Source organism: Gallus gallus, chromosome 2 (assembly GCF_016699485.2).
Source record: "Gallus gallus isolate bGalGal1 chromosome 2, bGalGal1.mat.broiler.GRCg7b, whole genome shotgun sequence".
NCBI lineage: Eukaryota > Metazoa > Chordata > Aves > Galliformes > Phasianidae > Gallus > Gallus gallus.
Genome location: NC_052533.1, coordinates 54,544,149 through 54,568,693, shown reverse-complemented (window position 1 = coordinate 54,568,693; position 24,545 = coordinate 54,544,149). Strand labels below are relative to the sequence as shown.

The window sequence follows — 24,545 nt, the reverse complement described above, 5'->3', positions numbered from 1 at the left end:
TAAGAACACAGTGGGAAATATTAAACTGAGAAAAGTATCTTTTTATCCAGTGGTCTGACTGATTAATATTTGACTTTTGAAAAGTCTAGTTACCTAAATGGTAAGAAACTGCGTACACTTCAATAGCAGTAGAGGTCATTAACCTTCATAAAATCAATGTGCCACCACCTGCCTTTGTAATTACGTCAATGACTCCTCTTCATTATATGTCTATCCACTTCAGTCTTACCAGAGGGCCCCAGTGTGTTCTAACTGCACATTGTTTGTTCGCTAGACGGTGTCCTATACATTCTCTGCATGTTTCTACACTCCAGAAGTCAAACTGAGTTAATATTCAACAGGGACTTTTCCTCAATAACGTGCTGTGTGTTTTCTGATATGACTGCTCCTCTCTAATTATGCTGGCAGTGCTGCCGAGGAACACATATTATTATTGCCTAAGTTCAATAAATATGCAGAGTAACTGTAGAGTTTGGAAAAAAAACAATCATGCTTTTATGACCTCTGGCAACTGTATAAGCACAGTTTGGCCAATGCCAAACAAATGTCTAACTTAAAATCTGTCAGTGATCAGAAAATGATGGATTTACTTTACTTTATTGCATTCTCTAATAATAAACAAAAAATGCTGTTTGTGAAGTGATGTAGTGTGTCCATACTGAGTATATTGCTTTGCAGAAGGTCAAGCCAGAGGTTTATCAGTGGCTCTTTCTTATACTGAAATCTGATAGACAAAACCCCAGGTTGTCTTAGCTGAGGGAGTATTAGTGAAGTCATCAGAGTCACACTGACTTAGTGAAGCAGCAGGTTTGTGATAGGGAAGCTCGTCCACTTCATCTACAGTGGCATAGTAACTGATACATCCTGTTGTTTATGAAATCCCTTATTGGCATCTTCAGACTAGGCTGAGTAAATTGAAAGGAAGACATTAGTAATATTCATGACTACTTGTTCATCACTAGTTTTTTCTACTTATTCATCATTAATTTGCTATAGCTAGTTCTAATAATAGTAGTCTACTCTCTGATTAGAAGTATAGAAACAGCAAAAGCCTGGGAGGTTCATAGTAATGCAAAATTAAATGCCTCTTTCTATTCTCTGAGCCCTGAGCCTGAAAACCTATGCTAATTGTTACTGCAATAGATAATCTGCACAGAACTGGATGTTTAGTATCAGATCAGGTCCGATACTGTCTTGACTATACCTCAAAATCTCTGTCTTCAAATTCTATCCACAGTTTGGTGGGTTTAATGAAAACCAAAATTGTCACAGACAATATCCACTACACATGGATTGCTTTCCAGATATATTTCTGTTTGTTCATTTTGTTTTCTAAAATAAAAATCCAAATGAGAAGACGATCCATGGTTGGTACTGATATCATCATTTCATTCTGGTGGACATCATGTTCTGCCAGCAGGAGCTGTGCATTAGGTTGTTTTAGGCTGACCTAGGAAATGGCTGCACAACTGGAAAGCTATGACATAGATGCATTGGCAAACGCCAATGGTGTACACAGTGTTCTTGTTTTCCATTCTCCTCTTCCCACTGTTTTCAATTGACAATATTCTCAGATAACATTTTTAGACTAGAACACTAGTTCTAGTCCTGGGTTATTTGTGATACAAAAATGCAGTGGCTTTGGAATTTCTTGTTCAGGGGCTGCATTTCTATAACATAAATTACTATCCTTGTCCATAAATATTACCAGAGGATTTAAGCAACCTGCTGCTGAAACTACCTCATTATTTAAGTAATACAAATTCTCGTATGGTGTAATTATGTCTCTGAAGTAATTCAGCTGTGTAATGGACGATGACAAAAAAATATACCTGACCTGGGAAATTACTCCAGAATTTATGCTAACTAACTTATTAACATATGTGTGTGTACATATTCTATGCATGTTATTTATATTTATATACTTCTCCCTTAAACAATACAATGAAAGTTGAACTCTTTAATATTAAAAAAGGCATAAAATACTAATGTGGCATGTGGCAGAATAGTTCCAGTTAAAAGTGAATGCCAGATTTTCAGTTTATTTGGATCCTTTTGACTTCAGAGCTGCTTTGATTGAAATTTACAAAGGTTTGGCTTCCTTGGGGAAGAGGAAAATAAAAAGAAGTTCTGCAAGGCCTCAAACAATTCTTCTCACTAGTTTAAGGGCAAACCAAGAACAGTTCCATCATACTTACTGACATCATAGCAATTCTGTAGGACTCATACTATGCTCTCTTATCTGCATAAGAAACAGCTCAGGAGCCCTTGTCTAGCATTTGAAAAAAAGACTTTGCACCTGAGCCCAGGCTGTTTGCAATCACAAGGGACTCTGCATTTCCAAGTTATCTTAGGGCACATCTACATGGATGGATGTGATCGACCTGAGTGTCTCTGCTTTTACTCTGTGTTGACCAGATGGGAATCTGCTGTGACTTGACAGTGGTACAATCAAATTAATTTGGTATGGTGTCCAAACCTACAGAGCCTCTTAAGAGACATGTTACCTGATATAACTTCAATCAGTCTTCAAATTAATTTTAAGTTAGGCAACGCAATTTTACACTTAGTCTAGTTCTGTATCTTGCACTGTTTTCTCAATATAAACCACTTACATGATCTAATGGATGCACATAAATGGCCCTAGTTTGGGGCCAATTCTTACTTGCCTGTGTGAGGGGAGAGAGAAAGAAAGAGGAAGAGAGAAAAAGAGAGAATGAGAGAGGGAGGGAGGGAGGAAGAGAGGAAGAGCAAGAGAGAGAGGGAGGGAGAGGGAGAGAGATAGAGGGAGAGGTGAGCTTCCCCTTCCCTTTTTCTGGTCTCTGTGGCCATTATTGTGCCAGTATTTGTACATGTTTACTTTCCTCTGCATGCACAAGAGCTTGGCCCAAGCTGACTTCCACTGTGTTCAATGCAGGAAGTCACTATGGCTCACAATGGAGTTGGATTGGTCCCATAAGGGTCTTTAGTCCAAAGCAACTGTGAAAGTAAAATTGTAGGATTTCTAGATGTATACTCTTAGCATGAAAACTGAGAAGCAGTCTTCTGGGACTTTTGAAAGGCAGCTTGTCATAGAATAATGACTGCAACTACATTAAAAAACAAAACAAAACAAAACAAAAAAACAATTCCAAACAACTGTTTATTCAAGCTGATTTTTTTTATTTTGTTTTTAATTGGATTCCAGAAATTATGATAGTGCAAACACTCAGTATAAAAGTTGCAATAAGAAATTTACATTCACATTTAACATTTCAGTTCATTCACTTTTTAACATAAAAATAGGACAAATATTCAATTGCTCTTCTCAGTTTAACAATCCTGAAAAAGATTGGAAGATACTCTACAATATTCTATTTACATAAAAAGACCCGTATTATTAATGCAAATCTATCATTGGAAGTTACCCAGTGTTAAGTTATTGTATCATACTATGTATATACATACATATATATATATATAGTGTATAGCTATATAGTTATAAAAATTGTTCATATGTATCAGTGGCCTATAATAGTTGGAAAAACGACATCTTGACTTAGTAGTTCATTCCTTAAAGATAGAGACATTGATTTTATTTACCTATGTAGATGTTTCTATTACGTTACAGTAGGCCTCCTCCTGGTCCCTTTGAAGTCACTGGCTACAACCCACTTGACATTAATGGGAAGAGGAGCAGATCTTATAGTAAGGCCTGATCTAGCAATTCAGCAATCACTGAAGTTAAAGGAAACATTTACTCTACTGGGCTATAAAACAGACTAAAATATCTTCTGAAAACTCATATGCCAATTAAATAAAGAGAAGAGTATGCTTGGTTTTCCCTTTGAGGGGTAGAAATGGTTTAGATTTTTCTCTAAAGCCTAAACTGAATAATCAAGTTAGTTTGGAAGAAATATAGAATTTGTTGCTAAGATCTGCAGCTTAAGCAGCTGGTAAAATTCCTCTAGCATTTTCCTCTTATTGAATACTAAATTCAACCAATCTCATAATCCTCCATTCTGTTTTTTTCTTTACTTTTATTTTTAATAGAGTGATATCCAGACACAGACTACCCTTTAAATGAGTTTGCATTTATTTTTTTAAACTGCTAGAGAGCTCCTGTGTAACTGTGTCTTTTCTTTGGGAATTTTATCATAGATGCTGCTCTGTCTGCATCTGGCAGGACTGAGCCTCGCTGCCCAGTGCTGCCAGCTGCTGGAGTCTGCACTCCCACCACAGAGTTCACTTACCTGCCATCTCAGATTTTCTGTTGCATGCCGGCCACTTCCTAACAAGATTTTGTCAAATCTGTTTCTATTCCTTTTAACACCTATTATTCGAAAAACTTGCTTTATTTTTCAAAAGCAAAGTTTTGACAGCTGTGAGATGGAGAACTTACAGAGGAAGACAATAAGCAAGCCTGAAAACTGCCTGTAATAAAAATGTAATGGAGCTGAACAACTGAAGGCTGGAGGAGCATGCTGATTTCTTAAGAAGTAGTGCAGTGTTTATGAACAACAATTCACATTTTTACTTCCAAAGAATAATTATTTGGTGTTAAAATATTTCTAGGATACTTAAAATTATGGGCAAACCTACAATGGACACTGAGTCCTTATGTGTAGGCAGACTAATTTTGATTGTAAAACACGTGCTTCAAGTGTTTTTTGCTTCCTACGTAGGGTGTTGGACATTTAGTTAGAAAAAGAAGGAATCACATACAGTTTTTGATCTTTCCAATAACAGATCAGAAAAATACCTAACATCTCATTTCCAAGCAGAACATATGAAACTATACCAGAAGGAATAGAACTAACTGCCTGACAGTAAAGTGCAAGGGTTAATTAAAAGGATAACAGTTGCAGGCTGCAGCATGAGATTTAGTGGAAGGATTTTGAGAAATTGGTCAAATTTGTCTGAAACTACTGAAATTGTGCAAAACGTTTTTTACCACTGTTTTGCATCATTATCCAAATTCTGTGTACAAACTCATCACTTGCACACAGATGAATCTACAAACAAGTATATTGAAGGAAAAAGCACCCTTCCAAGGAGAGGTTTTTAAACTCTGTTTAGAATTTCACTGGAAATAATATTGCATTTCTAGAATTGTCAGAATAAGGTAAAATTACTCCTAAAATGGTACTCCAAAAATTATTCCAATTACTCTTCCTTTTCTGAGTGAGAACTCTGAAAGCCTTAATTTAATTCTTACCAGAACATTTTCCAAAGCTACATCTATATAATAATCAGATGCTTCAGCGCAGAACAGAAACTCTCTATTTGCTTTGTCTAAGTCCAAATTTGTGCACACATAGGCAAATGAAATATGCAATTCACACATCATTACCTCTTTCTTTCTTAATTGAAGACTATATTATCACTGTAAAATAAAAGCAGGAAGGATATATATTGTAAGTATTTAGGAAAGCAATTATCAGTAAGCAAAGCTGTGATGGCACAGTAATTCATTTTCACCTACATTTCATTGAAAATGTTTGATATACCATTTGAATGGCATTTGAAATGTAAGAGTAGACTGCCTTTGCATCCATGTTCACTGAAAAGAAGTGAGAAATCACCTAAACAACTTCAACATGCCAACTCAAAATTGTCCTACTGAGGCTACCATCAACAAGTCTCAGATCAAAGTAGCAGATCAGGCACTTGAACAGTAAGACACAATAGTGTGAAGAACCTCAGTAACTGAAGTATACCTTAGAACCGCCCACCGTAAGGACTATTAACCTATGTCTAGCAAACATGGCAGTGCTGTTACAAGCTGTAGGGAAGTGTTCTGGATATACTAAATCAACGTGCTGTGTAAGCCTGCGAGTCCTGAAGAGGAGAGCAACCAGCTTTTTCAAGGGAGCTTCAAGCTATTTGGCTGTATTTTCCTGCAAATCTCAGTTCTGTGAACACCGAGATTTCTAGAAAATCTGTTCTTCATTTAATTTGGAGCAATATACGCGTGTCTATGGCCTCCCTGTATAAATACTTGGATCACTCTTTGCACTGGCATAACTGTGCTGGTAGTAAGCCAAAGTAGGATGAAAGTAGTAAAAATGCTTCACAGTGATGCAGCACTGTTTGTTCCTTCAGTCTTATGCTGGTGTGACATCTGATGTCACAGCAGACATAAAATGAGAATGCTAGTATAAAGAAGCAGATCTTCCATCATGCAGTAAGGCACAAGTAAAATCTAGTCCCTTCAGCACATTGGCTATGCATATTAGCCAATGTTAATTCAGATTTCAAAGTGCTTGCTTGTGAGTAGAAAACAGACATTAAAGGTAACAGCCCCCAACTATAATGATTCTGTCTGGAATTTTTAAAGCAGTTCACCAGGAGATCTTGAACACTCCTGTAGATGTGAACAGACATGAAATCTCAGCAATGGAACTGGCCATGCAGTTAAACACAAGACTTAATTTTGTTGCACTATGAAACTGGCTGAGTACTTTAGCAGCTCAAACACTCAAGAAATGTATGCATCATTGACAGCTTTACCACTGACTTCAGGAGTACTGTTTTTTCACCTTTTCCTTTCAGTAATTGATTTATTTTAGTCTACCTTATTTTTTGTTATTCATTAGTTTTGCTAATTTTGTGCTTTTCTTTCTTTTCCTACTTATGCCCTTGCAGTGATCAGATTATAGATTGCACCAGGTAACCCAAGCAGTGTGACATTTTGAAGTATACTTAAAGAACACTAGACAGCCCTCTACCCAACCTTTACTTTTTTTCCCATTTAGTTAGATTGATTTATTTGTTCATTATTTACATTTGGTCAGAAGTAAGTAGCCTGAAAACTCAGGAAGATGTGATTAACAGGAATAAAGAGATGGAAAAAAGCCTATAGGGGGTTCTGGAAAAAAAAATAAAAAAACATAAACAGATGAGAATTAGAGTCCAGATTGTCATTAGTCACAATTGTGCCACACTGAGATGTAAAACCCACTGAATTTGAGATGAGTTAATTTACAACTGTTAGAAACTCAACTACTATATGAAGCCAATCATCACTTGAAGATATTTCTTGCATGCAAAGAAACTACTTTTCTTTCTACTTCTACATTGCATGTAGAAAATGTGCTGCTTAGTTAGCATCATAGTCACTTGATTAAAACAAATTAACAGATTTCTAAATCCCATTATGAAACTAGTTTCAATGTGTAAAGAATCCCTTATTAATCCATGGTGGAAAGTATTCATAGTTCAGCCCTTTTTCCTTCTTCAACTAACCTCAGTGTCATGTTCTTACAATCTCCTGATTTATCGCAAAGCAATATTTTAAGTAAGACCAGAAGTAGTCTCTAGATGTATTGACATAGATATGACAAATTTAAAAATGATGTGTGCAAAATGTCTCCAGAATTTAAACGTTCACTTAGCATCACAATGGAAAAATCTGTTACAGAACTGGATTCTGATGTATTACTCTTACGTCAATAACTGTCAGGAGGCTCAGGCTTTGGTCTATGCTGAAATGTCTAACGAAGGCAAGCCTGTAAACATGGCTTCAGTGGGAACAGGAGTAGCATCAACACAGGATATTGCAGGCAGCTCAAAGCCTTTGAGAACTTTCTCCTACTAGTTCAGCTCGATATTTTCTGCTTAGTAATAGAAGTCATTTGGAAAATGGGTCATAAAAGCTCATAAAAAAATAAGGCAACAAAATCAATTATATATATATACACACACATATATATACACATGTATGTATCTAGAAACAGAATCTATTTGCATCATTTATTTTCCACATACGATAACTTAATACCACGTTAGGAATATACTCTGGGTAACATCAATGGGCCAAATTCACCTTCTTTACCTTCTGTAGTGTTGTACCTGCATACAGCAATAATGGATTTGACACTTGGTCCTGCATGATGACAATACTACATCAAATGCAGTATCACAGAGTACCCATTGAATGTCAAATATTACATAATTATGAACTAGAATATCTTCTTGCTTTTTATATTACAGTAAGTAAAGTTTATTGCTTCTAATGACCAACAGGTACCTTATAAAGACAGCATAGAAGTTGGAAACACATTTCATATACTGTATTATGCATGTTGGAACACTGCGGCTGTCAGATCATGATCATTAAAATATTTTTCTTCTTATTTTGATCTTTGCATTTTGATTTTGCTTTGCTAAACACACATGCAAACTAGTGGATTTAACTTTGTCAGAAGTGATATGTCAAAAACATTTAGTAAAACTTAATGGTTTTGATTTGTTTTACCGAAGTCAGGCATGAGTGGCATGCAGTATATTGCAAGGAAAACCAAAAGGACATTCATTTCCAAAGGATTTATATTCTCCATGCACATGAAAAATGTCTGTTACAAAAATCTGTTAGAAGTGTGCCTTTTTGCTTCTTTTTATACAAGTGTACATGCAATTACCTTTCAAAGCTAAACCTATTTACAAAATTTCACACAATACATCCTTTAAGTGAATAATACATGAAAGGCCAGTGTTTTCTGTTCTTTTGTAACACTGTACAAGATTAAAAATAAATAAGGCATTATAATACAGTTTATCACAAATTAAAAAATGTTGGTTTTTCACTGTAATACAAAACTCTAACTTGAAAGAACATTATGGCTAAATAGTCCTCCTGCCTGGGCAGTACACATACAGAATCTGGACTTGCCAATGCAGAGTAAATAGTTTGTTTCACCTATGAACAGGTATTCATTTAACACACGAAAATGATTTACACTAGTTACTACTGTGATTGGATGTTTCAAAGTGCTGAAATGGCACAGGTCACATACTTTTTCACTTCAAACAGTAACTCCCAAGTACTTTTTGCCTTACAGATAAATTATGAGCAAAAATACACAGCAGACTTTCATAACCTACTGTTTTACAGTGCTGTAAAACAGTGATTTAAGTTATATGCCACTGGGAGTCATCACTATAACCCAAAGCAAAACTTGGCCTCACAAGCTCAGCTCCTGACTTCTGTAAGCATTCTAAAGTTCTGGTGATTTCTGCAGGCTTTTACCTGCACCTAGAGAAAGCAAGGGATAATTTGCTTGTGTTTTTGTGAAGGCAACGGAGTGTGACTTCTTACAGCTGGAAGCAGCTACAAATAACAATGAATTTATAGGTTGGATAAAATAGCTTTCTAGTCAGCGTGAATGCAAAATATTGGGAAATATCTAGCCAGTAATTCAATAGAATGTCAGCAGAGAATAGTAGTTAAAAAATCATTTCAAGATAAAGATAGCATGGGAACACTTTTGAAATTAGCTCCCAAGATATTAAAGAGACTTTGAACATCTCTGACACTTATTTTCTTATATAAAGAACAAAAACCTTGAACTATTACTCTTATCTTAAAGAGAAAATGTGCAAACTGATGTGAAATATTGTGCTTGGTGTTGACACACATTAACCTGCCAAAACGGCATCACATTGTTGTAGGGCTCATATCTGTTAATTGTTTCAAGCTAAAAGCTGCACAGAACAGTGAACAGAAATGCAGGAGGCTATTCTGCCCACAGTACATAATTTAGCTACCCTCAGTTAAAAGTAAGGGACACTGGGGTACTGTGAGGCAAAATTGACTCTTTGCTGGTGCTACAGCAAGGTCATCCAGACAACAGTTTCAGAACTTGACCAGAAAATTAATAAATGAAAGACAGGAAACAATTGCATTAAGATAGGTCCAACCCAAATCCCATACAACTATTTTAAGGGATATTGGAGTTGGCCACATACAATCTTCAGCCAATTTTTAGTTTATAAAATTATGACAGACTTCTCTAATTTGGCAGAATATGTACATTCATGGAGTTACCGGAAGTCTTATTACTATCTCTTTCTATGTGTTTTTGATGAGATAAAAATGCAATACAGCAGAGAGATTATATCTGTCATCTAAAGCTACTATACAAGAACTGAAATAAAACAAGTGTACACACACAAAAAAGGAGGAAAATGATATGAAAAGAGGGGGAATGCATAAAGGCAAGAGAACAGCTTAATCATATCACAATTTATATTCCCTGTAGGAATGGTTTCTAAAAACTGCCTTTTTTTCACAGCTGTTCACTCCTTTGTGACTTTTCCATAATTTTGTACTCCTCCACTACTACATAGAAGTAGGAAAAATACAGCTTTTCCCATAATAAAAACAGCAACAACAACCACAAAAAAGCGTTAATGCTAGGACTCAGAAAAGTCTGGAAACTGACTTCAAATACACCATCAGTGATGGCGTAAGATAGCAAGGCCAAACTGGACCAGCTGCAATACCAGAATCCATCCAGTGTCCACTCACGCTGCTCTAGAGGCATTAACTACTGCAAAGGAGCCCCACAGATAACTAGCCAATGGAGTGGTCCCTTCCACTGAAGATGAAAGACATTCTTCCAAAAACACTTTCCATATTTGTATGCTGGAGAAGAGGATCAGACTTAGAAAACCTTCACAGTAATTCCACTAACACTTGTTAGTGTTTTAAAAAATTAAAACGAATGATTTAAATTTAATCTGCTTTGTAGTAGAAGTATGAGTAAAAATAAAGTTTTATTATTATCGGTGATATTACACCAAATCTACTGATTCAAAAATTGTGTATTTTGGTCTCTTTGTGAATGGAACTGGGAAATTAATGCTCTTGCATATATTACTTTCCATTTTGGTTAAATATTTAGTTTAACTGCATGATGATTTAGTTCTCATAAACCTTCTAGAAACCAAAAATATGCAGTGCACTTTGCATGGATACAGTTTATTCAGTTCACTTTGTGAATATTGGTTCTTTTAAATTTCTGCTCTCTATATGTATTTATTTAAGTGGCTTTGAATGATTCCAAAACAGAATTAAATAATTTCTGAATAACACTTGTGAACTGAATAGCTGTTACAGATATGAAGAAATTTAGTGATTTGTCACAGGTCAGTCAGTGTGTACACATAAAACTTAGGAAGCAATCCTCAGTTGTTCACAGTCACTTCAGTCACAATACTAATTTTGCTAGCTTTGTAATGGAAAAGCTAACTGACAGGATACATAAAAATTAGGTAAAACCTTGTTGAAAAGCAGTTGAATCTCATTGCAGCATGCAACTACACAGGGAACAGAAACTTCTGCATGTTTTCTTTAACAATTTACATCTGTTGACACAAAATCTTTGTTACATGCTTGTAACAAAGAAATAATAACTGCTCTAAAGTAAATGCTGATGGCATAAAAATCATATTCCTCTTTCCACTGAAATCAGTAACAAATCAAGCCTCCACAAAGTGAAATGTAGCAGTTAGTACATCCAAGTTTTCAGCAGTGCAGCCCTTCTCCCTCTCCTCTCCTCTCCTCTCCTCTCCTCTCCTCTCCTCTCCTCTCCTCTCCTCTCCTCTCCTCTCCTCTCCTCTCCTCTCCTCTCCTCTCCTCTCCTCTCCTCTCCTCTCCTCTCCTCTCCTCTCCTCTCCTCTCCTCTCCTCTCCTCTCCTCTCCTCTCCTCTCCTCTCCTCTCCTCTCCTCTCCTCTCCTCTCCTCTCCCTTGCCTTGCCACGCCACACCATGCCTCTCCACACCTCTACTCTCCAATCTGCTCTCATCATCTCACCTAGCATACCCTGCAAGATTTACATGTTTTTAAACAATGTAAAGCTTTGCTTCTCTTTTGGAAAGCAGTGAGGCTGGTTAGCTTGCATAATTCCATTAGAACATTAAAGCAGTGGTCTATGGAGTAAAGCATGTCAGCACTCACTCATGACAAGTTTGCTCTCTTGAGTACAGAGCTGTACAATGCATTTCCCATCCAGACTGGTGTTTCAAAATGAAATCATGCATGATAAGATGTGGGCTGCATTAAAGAACAAAATATACTCCTTTTTATTCAGATTAAGTGCAGCCCTCACTTTCCTGGCTTGTTTACCAGTGAGCTCTTAGTTTGTGCAAAGTTTGACTGTGCTTGTTTCTCATAATTATAGCTTTCTATAACTGTCCAGCTTTGAATCATGAGCCTACGCAGAATCAAGACATAAAAAAATAATTTGTGGCATCAATTTAAAAATCAATTAAGACATAAAACTATGTTGACAAACATACAAAGCTATCACAAAGCTAGCAACAGCATGTTTGTCTGTGGAAAAATTCTTTAAGATGCTTAGAAAGGTATAGCTAAATCCTAGAACTGAGCTGTTGGACTTATGCTATCTGTAAAAGCCTGAAATAATACCATCTTTCTGCTCTTCGATATTGTATATAAAGGAATGTTTCTATATTGCATAAGCATTTTGCTGTGTTTACAGGGTGGTTCCTTACAAAGAATCAAATGACTTCTAAAGAATCAGCCATTTTAAAAACTATCAATCTTTATGTTTTTTTTTCTTTAAAAAACAAACAAATAAATAAACAAACATCAAATAAAACCCATCATATTGCTCTTCTGCCAAAATTTAAGCTCTGTTGTTCATCTGCTTTATATCTCAATGTAAGTTTTGGGAGCGTGGAAGTAGAAATTTAAAAATGCATAGTATTTAGCAATTTGCTGAATCCAGCCTTCATTTCTTGGCCACTGACAGTGCAATGAAAAAGTTTTTGTTCACTCATGCACTGGGAACAGTTTATCTAACTCTTGCTGTAGCCCAAGATAACCTTCATCTGCCACATACTCCACATGCAGCTTTTCTTATCCCAGACTAAACAGTGCTGGCTATGACAGAAAGAGAAATCTCTTTGATATGTCATTGCAAGTGGATGTGTAAATAAATACATATTTTTATTTTTGTGTATATATATATTAGGTCTACGTAGGAGTGTTTGTATATGTGCATATACAGATTAAAAGATATACACACACACACAAATAAATGTTTATCTTTTTTTTTTCATTTATCCATTAAAAATGCCAAGAAAATATTCCTTATTTCCAGAAAATCAGTTTTTGACTCTTCTAACAGAATTTCTAGCCCTTATTTGTTCCACCCCAAGAGTTCATTACACAGTTCCCAATCTCTCTTTGGTTGGGTTGTAGTGGTCCTTGGTTAATGCCATGGCCTATGACCTCTGATCTTTAGGTAAAAATTCAGGCAACCATTGCTCTCCATGTTCATAACAAATGGCACAACCAACTTTCCTTTGCTCTATGCCTCCTTCACAGCTGGCACAGAAGGAAGATAATGCAGTGTTTGATTTGTGTGAGTGGTAGATGTTTGATCTGCTCCAGGGCCAGCTTTTAGAGTAAAGCTAGCAACTGAGGACACTGACGGACAGCTGGTGCCTAATTTTGTTTGGACATTTGCTTTCCCATAAGGATACATTTTCCGCTCTAAGTTTAAAGACTGTGTTTGTGAATTATTTCCATTGGCCTTTCCTTCCAGTAAATAGGTCAACATTTCGCCTTTTCCCTTTACACTGACTTTACCCCTGCACACAAATTCGTAACTGCACCTCTTTAATATTCGCTGAACTTCTTCTGTCACCTAAGGACAGAAAAAGAAAGAAGAAGAATTATTTTTTTCTGTTCGCAAGGTTAATCCTAGAACTGCCACCTGCTCCCTTTACTTTTCATTATCCATACTGAAATACACATAAGCAGAATGAATTAGCATGTATTGCTGCTCCTGGCTTCACTTAAGAGTTTTCTTAAATAATTAAAAATCACTGATTAAACTAGAATCTGAGAATCAGAACTTCTGGTGTGAGCTAATTAAGTTCTATCCATCAGAAATATGTAGCCAAATTCTCTACTTTTATAAGCTGGCATAAGTTGTTTTCCATTAAATGCTTCACTACTTCGTGAAATGCACGGTTACATTTTCAAGACAGCGTAGAAAATGCAGTCACATATAAAACTGAAGGTACCTAAAGTTTGCAAAATTATCTTGGAATGCACTCACCTGAATTTTCCCCTGCACCCCAGTACTATCCATCCGGCTGGCAACATTTACAGTGTTTCCCCAGATATCATACTGTGGTCTTCTGGCTCCGATGACTCCAGCTACTACAGGCCCAACATTAATACCTAAAATCAAAAAAACATAAATCCTATAAAAAAGATGTAACACAAATGCCTCAGAATTTTTCTAATCATAGGATACAAAGTGTGTTAATGTCAACTGAACTTCCGCATTTGTAAGAGTTTTAGAAACAAAACAAAGGCATACACAGCAATATCTTATTGGAAATGTAATATGATAAGCAACATAAAATTTTGGTTTATCTGTAGATTTTTTTTTTGTTGTTTCAAGAAAAAAAGAAAAGTAGTGGTACTACAGAGTTTAGTTGTGGAACAATTAGAGGCAATTTTAAAAATATCTTTCATTTTTTGATATGCCTTCCACTGTGATTGCTCCCATAAACCCTTTAATTGGCAGATTTTCCAAGATGAACAGAAATAATGACTATGAAACACAATAAATGGGGTAAGAGAAGTACGTCACATTGCTTATCAGTACTAGACAACTAAGGGAAACACTGAAGAAGAGGACAGTATGTGAAAATAGCGCAAGCACCTTTTTTGGGAAACCACTGGGCTTGTCTATACATTTCTGACTGATTTTGACACCATATTTGAAAGACAAAATGGAATGTTAATGTTCCATCTTCACAGCATCCTGAAGAGCTGTTGATGTAAAAATCTCCACAGTATCTATGCAAGGCCTTTTCAGGCAAGTTACGCAGTAAGAATGGGGTTTAAATGTCTGTCTTCTGCTCCCTTGTAAACTATGGAAAACCAGTTACAGCATAGTACAAAAAGAATTTCAGACTTCTAATTACTGGATGTACAGAAGGACAAGATGTGTAAGTTTACCATTGCTGTCCTTGATGTGTTTCTCACTATGCTGCTAGCAAGATCGATTTTCCACTTGTCTAGCCTGCTATCACAATTTATGCATGAAAGAATATAGAAGCTGATGAAAAAGGACTCAGAGACAAAAGGACAAGAAATAACATATAAAGGGAGGGATCATGTCAAGACCAGAGGATCTGAAAACAGCTTTCATTCACAAAAACAGGTGTGAAGACTGGCAAAAATTAAATACAATAATAGCATAAGTTCTGAAACTATATACAGTAAGTCTAGAATTCATGAGGAAAGTTTCTCTGAGTGCAGAAAAAAATGTCAAGATGTAAGCTTTTTTTTCAAAATTGGATTGAAGTTAAACATATGTTCATATATATGCAAAATACCTACATACTCAAATATATGAATTTATTTGAATACTCAAATATTCTTATAGTTAAAGATCAGCCACAGAAACTTCATCAAGTGCTAAAATTTATGCACTATTTTTTCTCTTCCATATAAATTATTAATCAAATTGTTATTTTGTTATTTACACAAAATGTCTGTAATAAGAACACTGAGCACATTTTTTGTCATCACAGTGCAATAACTTGGAGTTTAAGGCATGGCAGAGATTCAAACACTTGGTTCGAATTCTTCCTGTCTGGCAAGCATCTTAGTCTTCTCTCTGGCTTTCCCTAAGCAAAAATTCCATCCTTGAAATAAATCTTTCTTATTAAGAAATTTTGTTCAAATTATGTCCTGGCAGAAAGGACTGTTTGAAGTGATTTGGAGGGAGAGCTGCATATCTCTTCTCTGGTAACTACGATAGGACCTGAGGTAATGGCTTGTAACTGTGTCACAGGAGAATCAGACTAGGTATTAGGAAAAGTTTATCCACTGAGAATCAAAGCACCAGGATTGCTACAGTTCAAAAAGCATTGGGAGAATACTCTCATACATATGGTTTGAATTTTTGGCAGTTCTATATGGATAGAGGAGTTGGACTCCAAGGTACCCGCTTTAGAGGGGCTGGACTAGATGATCTCCAGAGGTCTCCAGAGGTCCCTTCCAACTCCTGATTCTGTGATTCTGTATGATTTTGTGAACCTTGTGGATTCCTTCCAACTTAGGAAATTCTATGATTCTAGGATCTATGAAGAACTCCCACCATCATAGTATCATAGAATCATAGAATTACTCAAGTTGGAAAGGACCTCAAAGTTTATCAAATCCAACCGCAGCCTAACCATAGTACCCTAACTCTAACAACCCTCTGCTAAATCATATCTCTGAGCACCACATCCAAACGGCTCTTAAACACATCCAGGGACAGTGACTCAACCACCTCCCCGGGGAGCCTATTCCAGTGTTTAACCACTCTTTCTGTAAAGAAGTGTTTCCTAACGTCCAACCTAAACTTACCATACCTAATTCCAAGAAAGCCCCTGCAGATGCAGGATTTCCTGACAGCCAAATGCAGCCAGACTCAGTTTACATCAGTTTAGCAACACAACCTGGAAGTTACAGTACTATGTACACTAATAATATTGCATAAAAATATTAGCATAATTTTCTTTTAAGCGTGAGTAGACAAAGTAATCATACTAGAAATGGACACAAGTTTGATTCTTCGTACTGATGCTGACTATTCAGCCTGCTTATTTTATACATGGACATGTATCTTCTACAGGAAGTCATCTCAGTTTTAGTCAGGAGTACAGGACAGACAGTCCTTTGGAAACAGTAAAAAAAAAAAAAAAAAGAAAGAAAAGCTAAATAACAAGTCTTTCACTTGTGTGGTAATTGTAAAAAATTGACTTACCAACTCTCAGGACAAAATCGTTGTAAGACTGATAGTTGATTTCATCAAGAACATCAAACATCTCTATTGCAAAATCTGCGAGTGTACTCAAATGGGAATAAATTGATTTTTTAGCCTAGAAACAAAACAGTGTTAAGCATTAGATTTACATAGAACTGATAGGCACGTGAAACATCAGTGTGTAAAAAACAGTGACAGAGTGGAAAGCTTGGGAATTCTAACCCATTTTGCTTCGGTGAAAAGGAACTTCTGACAGTGACTACAGAATATACACCCTTTTCTCAGTTAGTGAATCCTTTTTCTTCTTCTCTCCTCTCCTCTCCTCTCCCCTTTTTTTTTCCCACTCTCTCATTCTGATTTCTGGGAAGAATGGAAAGTGAAGTTCCCATGGTAAAGTAATTCTACTGTGGATATTAATTGTGAGCACCGAGTAGAATATAACCTGTTTTTTTTTTACAAAACCACTTTGCCTGATGGTTATTAATAACTACATTTTCTGTATTTTCTTCCTCTGGGGACTTTGCTAGATTCCAGCTCTGTGATTCCATGATGTTCCCACTGACAAAATTCCTGTTATGTTTAGTCCTGTGAGATGCAAAACTGCTCTACAATTTTTGTTTGTTTTCCAGGCAAGCTGAAGTGACTTCTTATGAAAGATACCTAAATGAACTACAGCAATCGAACCACAAGGGATCAAATGAAACTATTAAGTACCATGATTAAGAAAAAAAAAATGAAACAAAACAAAACATAAGTACTTTTTACACCTACAGTCTAATTAAATAGTGGAACTCATTATCAGAGGATACTGTAAATTTCAAATTTTTAACTAAATTCAAACATACAAATTCATGGAAAAAATTATTGCTACAAATTGGTAAAAAGATACTATCCATAGTTCTAGAATTTCTTAAACAGCATATGATTAGAAGGTGGAAACAGAGATTGCATATTTGTCCTGTAACTCCAATAACTACTGTTGGCGCATTTAAGATAGGTTACCAAAATGGACATTTGACCTGACTTAGTATTGTTGTTCTTACATTGTTCTGTTATTTGAATAATAAGTATGAATTCTTGAACCCATTTGCAAAATGGAAGTAGGCTAAAGGTAGGATATGGTGAAAGAAATTCAGGGTCAGTGGCTGTCTACCTTCAGTAGGGTGTTGCACAACATAGCTATGGCAGTTGGCATGAGATGAAAGTTCACTGGGTTTTTGACATATTGGTTAGATTTTATAAATTGACTGTGGATGAAGAATCTGAGAAACATGTTGCTATGTGCCTCCTTTGGGCTCAGTTTGAAAGGGTTCATTCATACAACTGAGAAATTGTTTACAAAATAGAGCAAAATGATTAACAAAAAATGATGAAAGCCAGTCCAGAGCAAGCCCTGGGTTTTAGGGTTCCTTTACCTGTTTCTTGCAATGTCAGCTAGCTCTACTCATTTCCAACCTCACCAAGACAAAGGAAAAATAGGAATTAAATTTAAAGTTAGATCTCATGACTGAACTTCCAACAGAGAAGGTGAAGAATATTGGATGTCTGAAAGACGAAAAGATCTCTAGCTTTATTTAATAATTTAATCTTCTTTATATTCATTTTCCTTCCAGTTTCTTGCTTTCTGATGCATGCTTTGATTTCCTGCAATACCTCTCAGGGTTGCAGGAGAGAGGACTGGTCATAAATGACAATATAAGCTGTAAGTGGCAAATGTCTCCCAAAAGGATTACCACCAAACTCTTTCAAAATTGCACTGAGGAGTACCACAAATTCAGAACTCTCGTGAAATCAGAGTTGAGATGAAATCATAGATATAATTTCCAAAGAAGCACACAATGATGAACCTATATTGCACAAAAGATCTACAAAGAACTTGGTTTGTATGCTGCCCTGATAGCGTAACTGGCAAGCAGTTTACTGAAAAAATCATCATAACAAAACCACCCTGAGAGAGGCAAAGTGAATTTCCTATGGTACCTGCTAAAGCCAACCTGCAGAAAAATGGTCCTCTAAAATATGGTATTTAAATATTTGACTTCATCTGCGTTCTGAGCTCTTATTTGTGCAAGTATTTTCAGTTAAGAGCATGTTAACTACATCACTGCTTTGTGCTCATGTACAAATACTAGCGCACAAAACTAGAGGCTGCAGCAGATTTTCTTACGAATTTGGGACACCATTTGCAAGAAGGGAGACAAAGAACTTCTGTGCCTGGAATCACTTCCCATGAACACAGCTGGCTCTGTAGGGCAGACAAGGGATTGTGTGGACATCTGGAAGTGATCATCTGGACATAGGAAGCTACCCATGATCATTGTGCTTGTAAGAAATGGCTGCATGCTGAAGATCTAGCAGGAAACTGCCAAGAAGATGTGAACAATTTCTACTCACTTGCATCACACAGATAGTAAGAACAGATTACAGAAGAATGAAAACCAAACTTAAAGTTGAAAATATTGTCTGTGTTCATAAAAGATCTTTAGATTTTGGGACATCTGAAATGTAAAATAAAAATTCTACTTGTACAGAAAAGATCAAAATTTGCCCCAAGATTTCAGAAAAAAAAAAGGAAAAAAAAAAAGGCAGAGTCCTGTACAAGGCTTTCTGTTGTGATTTAAAATGCTTTACTATCATTAGCTCAAAGCAGTAACTTTTGTACTGGACTAACTCAGTTGACCCTTCAGTTAGAAACTATAAAGCACTAAAGATAAACATGTGTAGGGTTTGGTACGTATGCTGCCAAAGTTACGCAATAACACACTTGTTTTCAGGATTATAGTTCAAAGAGCATTTATAGTAGACACACAAATAAGCTTTTGCCTGTTTGTCTCAGATCATGTGAACAAAATTCAAAGGATCGATTTTCCGCCTGTTGTAGGATGAAGGAGGCAAGCATTTTCAACATAAACACAACAGTAAAAAAGACCTTTTTAATGTCTAGATTTCTACTCTTGGAATGATTAAAAATAAAAAAAATTAAATAAATGCACCCTAACAACCAACCAGAAAGTAGGCTGCTTTTGATATACTCCAGTGTAATTCTAATAGTTGATTTTAATGCATCCTTCTTTTTTTATCATCTTAAAAAAGTTGATTGTTCCTAGAAAGTTCACAGGCTCTTCTTGTTTTTGTTTTTGTTTTTTCAATTCTAAATCATATGTGTGAGTATACTCCTACAACACATATACATGCATACAACAACAAACATACATATCTACTTGGACTTGGGCAAAGTATTCAACATTCTTCCACACAGCATCCTTATCTCCAAAGTGGAAAGACCTGGCTTTGATGGATATACCACTTGGTTGATAAGGACTTGGCTGTATGGTTGTAATGTGGGCAATGGCTCAATATTTAAGTGGAAACCTGTGATGAGTGGGATACTTCAGGGTTCTGAACTGAGACTGCTATTATTTAATATCTTTGTAGACAACATGGACAGTGGGATTAAATGCAAGATCAAGTTTATAGATGAGTGTTGTCATCGACACATGTCACCTAGAGGGACATTGACAAGCTTGAGAGGTTCAACAAGGCCAAGTGCAACATCCTGCACTTGTCTCAGGGGAATTCTAAGCATGAATACAGGCTGGATGACGAATGGATGGAGAGCAGCCCTGCAGAGAGGGATATGCGGGTGTTGGTGGACGAAAAACTGAAAACAAGGCGGCAGTCTGTACTTACAATCCAGAAAACCAATTGTATACTGGAATACAGCTAAAGAAATGTAGATAGCAGGTTAAGAGAGATGACTGGGGTGTTGACTGATGCTAGACTGAACATGAGCCAGCAGTGTGCCCAGGTGGCCAAGAAGGCCAGTGGTATCCTGGCTTGTATCAGAAACAGTTTTGCCAGCAGGAACAGGGAAGTAATTGTCCCCCTGTAGTCAGCACTGGTGAGGCTGCACCTGGAGTACTGTGTCCAGTTTTGGGTCCCTCACTGTAAGAAAGACATCAAGGCCCTGGAGCGTGTCCAGAGGAGGGCAACAAAGCTGGTGAGGGGTCTGAAGCACAGGCCTTATGAGAAGCGGCTGAGAGAGCTGGGATTGTTCAGTCTAGAGGAGAGGAGGCTCAGGGGAGACCTTATTGCTCTCTATAGCTACCTGAAGGGAGGTTGTAGTGAGCTGGGGGTCAGCCTTTTCTCTCGGGTGACTAGTGATAGGACTAGAGGGAATGGCTTCAAGCTGCACCAGGGAAGGTTCAGGCTGGACATTAGGAAATACTACTTCTCTGAAAGAGTGGTCAGGCACTGGAATGGGCTGCCCAGAGAGATGGTGGAGTCACCAAGCCTGGTGGTGTTCAAAGAGCGTTTGGATGTTGTGTTGAGGGACATGGTTCAGCGAGAACCATTGGTGATGGACGAATGGTTGGACAGGATGATCCTGTGGGTCTTTTCCAACCTTAGCGATTCTATGATTCTATGATTCTTCCCGTTTGGTCCACTCTCTTGAAACCCCATCTGGAGTATTGTGTTCAGCTCTGGGCCCCCTGCATAAGGAAGATATGCCCCTGTTGGAGTGAGTCTTGAGGAGGGCCATGAAGAAGATCAGAGGGCTAGAGAACCTCTCCCATGAAGAAAGGCTGAGTTGGTATTAGGTCAAAGTGGAGAAGATTCCAGGAAGACTTTCTAGTGTCCTACTAGTACCTAACTGTGGTGTACAGAAAAGGTAGGGATGGACTCTGTAAGAGAGTGAAGTGACAGGACAAGGGGCAATAGTTTTAAACTGAAAAAGTGTAGATTTAGGTTAGATATAAGGAAGAAATTATTCATGAGGAGGGTAGTGAAGCACTGGAACACTGCCTGGAGAAGCTGTAGATCTCAGAAGTGTTGAAGGCCAAGTTGGGTGGGGCTTTGGGAACCTCATCTAGCAAAAGGTATCCCTGCCTGTTAGGGTTGGAACTAGATAATCTTTAAGGTCCCTTCCAACTCAAGACATTCTATGATTCAGTGAAGAGAGGTGAGATCTCACAAAGGTCTGGAAAGACTGGGGGCATGGATTGCTTTCATGTTACTTTTATTCTCATTGTACAATATACAATGTATTCAGTATTCTGCTCAGGTGATTCTCTGCTTTTTCAGATGCTGCATGCAAATCTAGGAAATATCTGTCCCCAAACCCAAAATCAAGCTTAGAAATACACACAAGGGGATTAAGGAAATTAAAGAATAACTGTATCCAGTACTATTGGTCTGAAATGATTTTGATTTTTTTTTCACTGCCAAGTAATTAAAGGGATAAGAAAAATGTTATCAGTGGAGACAAAGAATATCTAATTCGGAGGGATCAGGGTGATGGATAATAATGTACCTAGCGCTATATTCCTGGACGTGATAGGATTTTGCTCCTAAATTTCAAAATAATGGAGAAAAATAATGACATTTTAACAATCTTTTGTTAGTTTTACAGTGATTCATTACATTTAGAGTTCCTTCCTCACTGCATTCTACAAGGACATCTATGATGCTGAGTTTAAAATCCTGTCATTCTGACATGGGAGCTTTTTACACCAACTTGCAGAGAATTCAAATCCGAACAATGCCACATGAGTAACTGCTAGGGTAGCCATGTTTCTTTATAGGCTTTTAGATACTTTTCTCAGCTTGGTATTTGAATTTCAGATTTAAATTGTTGTAACAAAGTAAAACAGGTTATCTGTAATCGTTGGTTGTGTTTCTGGTGTTCATTAGGAAATTGGAGGAAAAATGTTCTACCACAATAACTGTGATATAAAATCTTCTTACCTTAGTTCCTGAAGTAGGTACAAGTCCCACAGCTGCCATATATGTACTTCCAATTGTCTTGATTTTTTCTATGTCTTTATAACATTCTTTGTCCATAAGCTTTGTTTAAAACATAAAACTGTTAAATATTACATAGTATTTTAGGCAAGAAACCATAGTTATCAGAAAATAAATGCAAACCAATTAAACCATACTAGGTTTGATAAGTTGAGGCTTGCTCACTTTGAGGTCATTAAAAAAATTCTACGATTAACTTGCATTTTAATACTTTTCCTGCATTAGAGGACTTTGATGTCTGATTCGGGCACTTAAGAGTACAAATCAGGAGCTTTAGAGGGAAGCCCTGCGGACATACATTATCATCCAATAAGAAGTTAACAGTACGGTTTTATTAGGCAGCTCAAAGTATACTGAATTGTTACAAATAACTTCTGCAGACAAAAGTTTTGTGGATCTGATGTGCTTGAAAGACAGAGTGTTTAAACCTTACCTCATCAAAATCAGCAATAATTTCATTTAACAGGCGTAAACACTCCACTCCCATATTATTGCCATCCAGTTCGATGTAGAAATCATTGAAATTTGGGATGGAAGCAAACATCACTCCCACTTGTGAATATGACTGGTAATAAAGGTCCTGCAGTACAGGAATAGACATAATTTTATTTAAATTGTTTAATCTAAAACAGGCATGGTCATTATTATATGTATTTTACTGCCAAACAGCAAAAGCAATTGCCTTGATAGCTACAACAAAAGCCATCATTTTTGTAGAGAGAAAGCCATTCCTATTGAAAAATAATTGCAAATTGTTTCTCCCCTCAAAAAAAACCAAACAACAAAAAACAAAATATAATTTAAATCTGAGCTACTAAACCTATTTAAAACAACTTAGTCATTTTCTTTTTCCTTTTATTTTTTCCCCCTGTTTAAGGAAGAAGTGATGGAAATAAATAAAAAAGTCTAAACAGTTTTAGAATTTTTGTTGTACAGGAAATATCACTGCATTTTCTTAATATTGTTTTATAGCTAAAATAGGAGAAGGAACAATTTTACCCTGCAGCACAAAACCAGCCTTGCTTGTTCACCTCTTTCCCAGAATTGCAGACTCCTGTATTTAGAATTAACAGTATAATTTTGCTGTCTACGAAAGCTTCTGCTTGAGAATTCATAGAGCTATCAGAATGCAGAATCAGGTTTGTGGTTTGGATCAAATACAAAGGCTGCTCTGAAAGTAATGCCTCCTATGTTATTATGTTGGCACATGACATCAGAGGCAGACATTGGTGGTATGGCAGTAAGGGTTGAACTTTCCCACCAGCATTTCATTAAATTTTCTTATCATGTGACAGATGGAAACAAAGGGAAAGTCTGACAAAATAGCATCTAATATGGAAGTGTATATGAAGCAAAGATATGTAAATGAATTCCTCTTTGTAGAAAAAATTGCACCCACTGACATAAACACTCGCTGAATGCTTATGAAAACCAAATGGTGGATATTGGTACAAGAAAGTTGATGGTATGTTGAAGTAGTGGCAACAGCAATGTGAAAGACGAGCCACGTTCTGGGTTGCCATGCACAACTGCCATTCACACCATGAAATGAAGAGCGTCTCAATCAGCTTATCTGCATGAATTGGTGGATTAAAACCAGGGAACTGTTTACATGATGCTAATTAAGCTGAAGGCTCGAACTTCCAGAGTAAGGCCAGAGAAGAAGACAACCTTTCTCTTGCAACACAGTAATGCCAGGCTCCATCCCAGTCTGAAGACCATGGAGCACACTGCCAATCTTGACTGGACTCTACCAGAACTACTGTATAGTCTGAATTTGGCACCTTTTGATTTCCACATATTTGAGTCAATGAAAAATTGACTGTGTGAGCAACCTTTTCTTAGCAATGATGCTGTTAGTAGCAGCTGTGAAACAGTGGGTCATTTCCACTGGTGCAAATTTTTGCAAGTGTAGCATGCAAGCTCTTGTTAATAATTGGCAAAAATACATAGCTAATGATAAAACTGTTGAAAAATAAAGTTCTGTAGCTGAGAATTTGCTCTTTCAAGTAGTGTTATTGTGCTCTTCATATCTGCTGTAGTTTCCCTGAAAACAAATAGGAGGCGTTACTTTTGGAGTGATCTACATACATTGCTTCAAACCCCAAAGCACAGAGACACATAGTTTAAAAGTGTTGTAGCCATTATGGCTGCATCATTGCTGCAGA

The 24,545-nt window shown here is 36.8% G+C and overlaps 1 protein-coding gene across 4 annotated transcripts in view; it reads right to left on the bottom strand.

Annotated features, from left to right (window-relative positions):
- Nucleotides 1-24,545, bottom strand: part of ADCY1 (adenylate cyclase 1) — a 192,526-nt gene that overhangs the window by 7,060 nt on the left and 160,921 nt on the right. For 2 of the 4 annotated variants that reach the window (XR_003073678.3, XR_003073677.3), the window contains exons 16-19: nucleotides 22,811-22,957; nucleotides 22,321-22,419; nucleotides 16,573-16,687; nucleotides 13,858-13,982 (exon numbers count right to left, since the gene is read on the bottom strand). Coding sequence is in view for 1 of the 4 variants with exons in the window: in XM_418883.8 (XP_418883.4) it covers nucleotides 13,102-13,440; nucleotides 13,858-13,982; nucleotides 16,573-16,687; nucleotides 22,321-22,419; nucleotides 22,811-22,957 (825 nt within the window). In the remaining 3 variants the exon portion in view is untranslated. Of the gene's footprint in view, nucleotides 1-12,260; nucleotides 13,441-13,857; nucleotides 13,983-16,572; nucleotides 16,688-22,320; nucleotides 22,439-22,810; nucleotides 22,958-24,545 lie in introns of those variants that run through there. The other 2 variants (XM_418883.8, XR_003073679.3) reach the window with 2 other exon arrangements.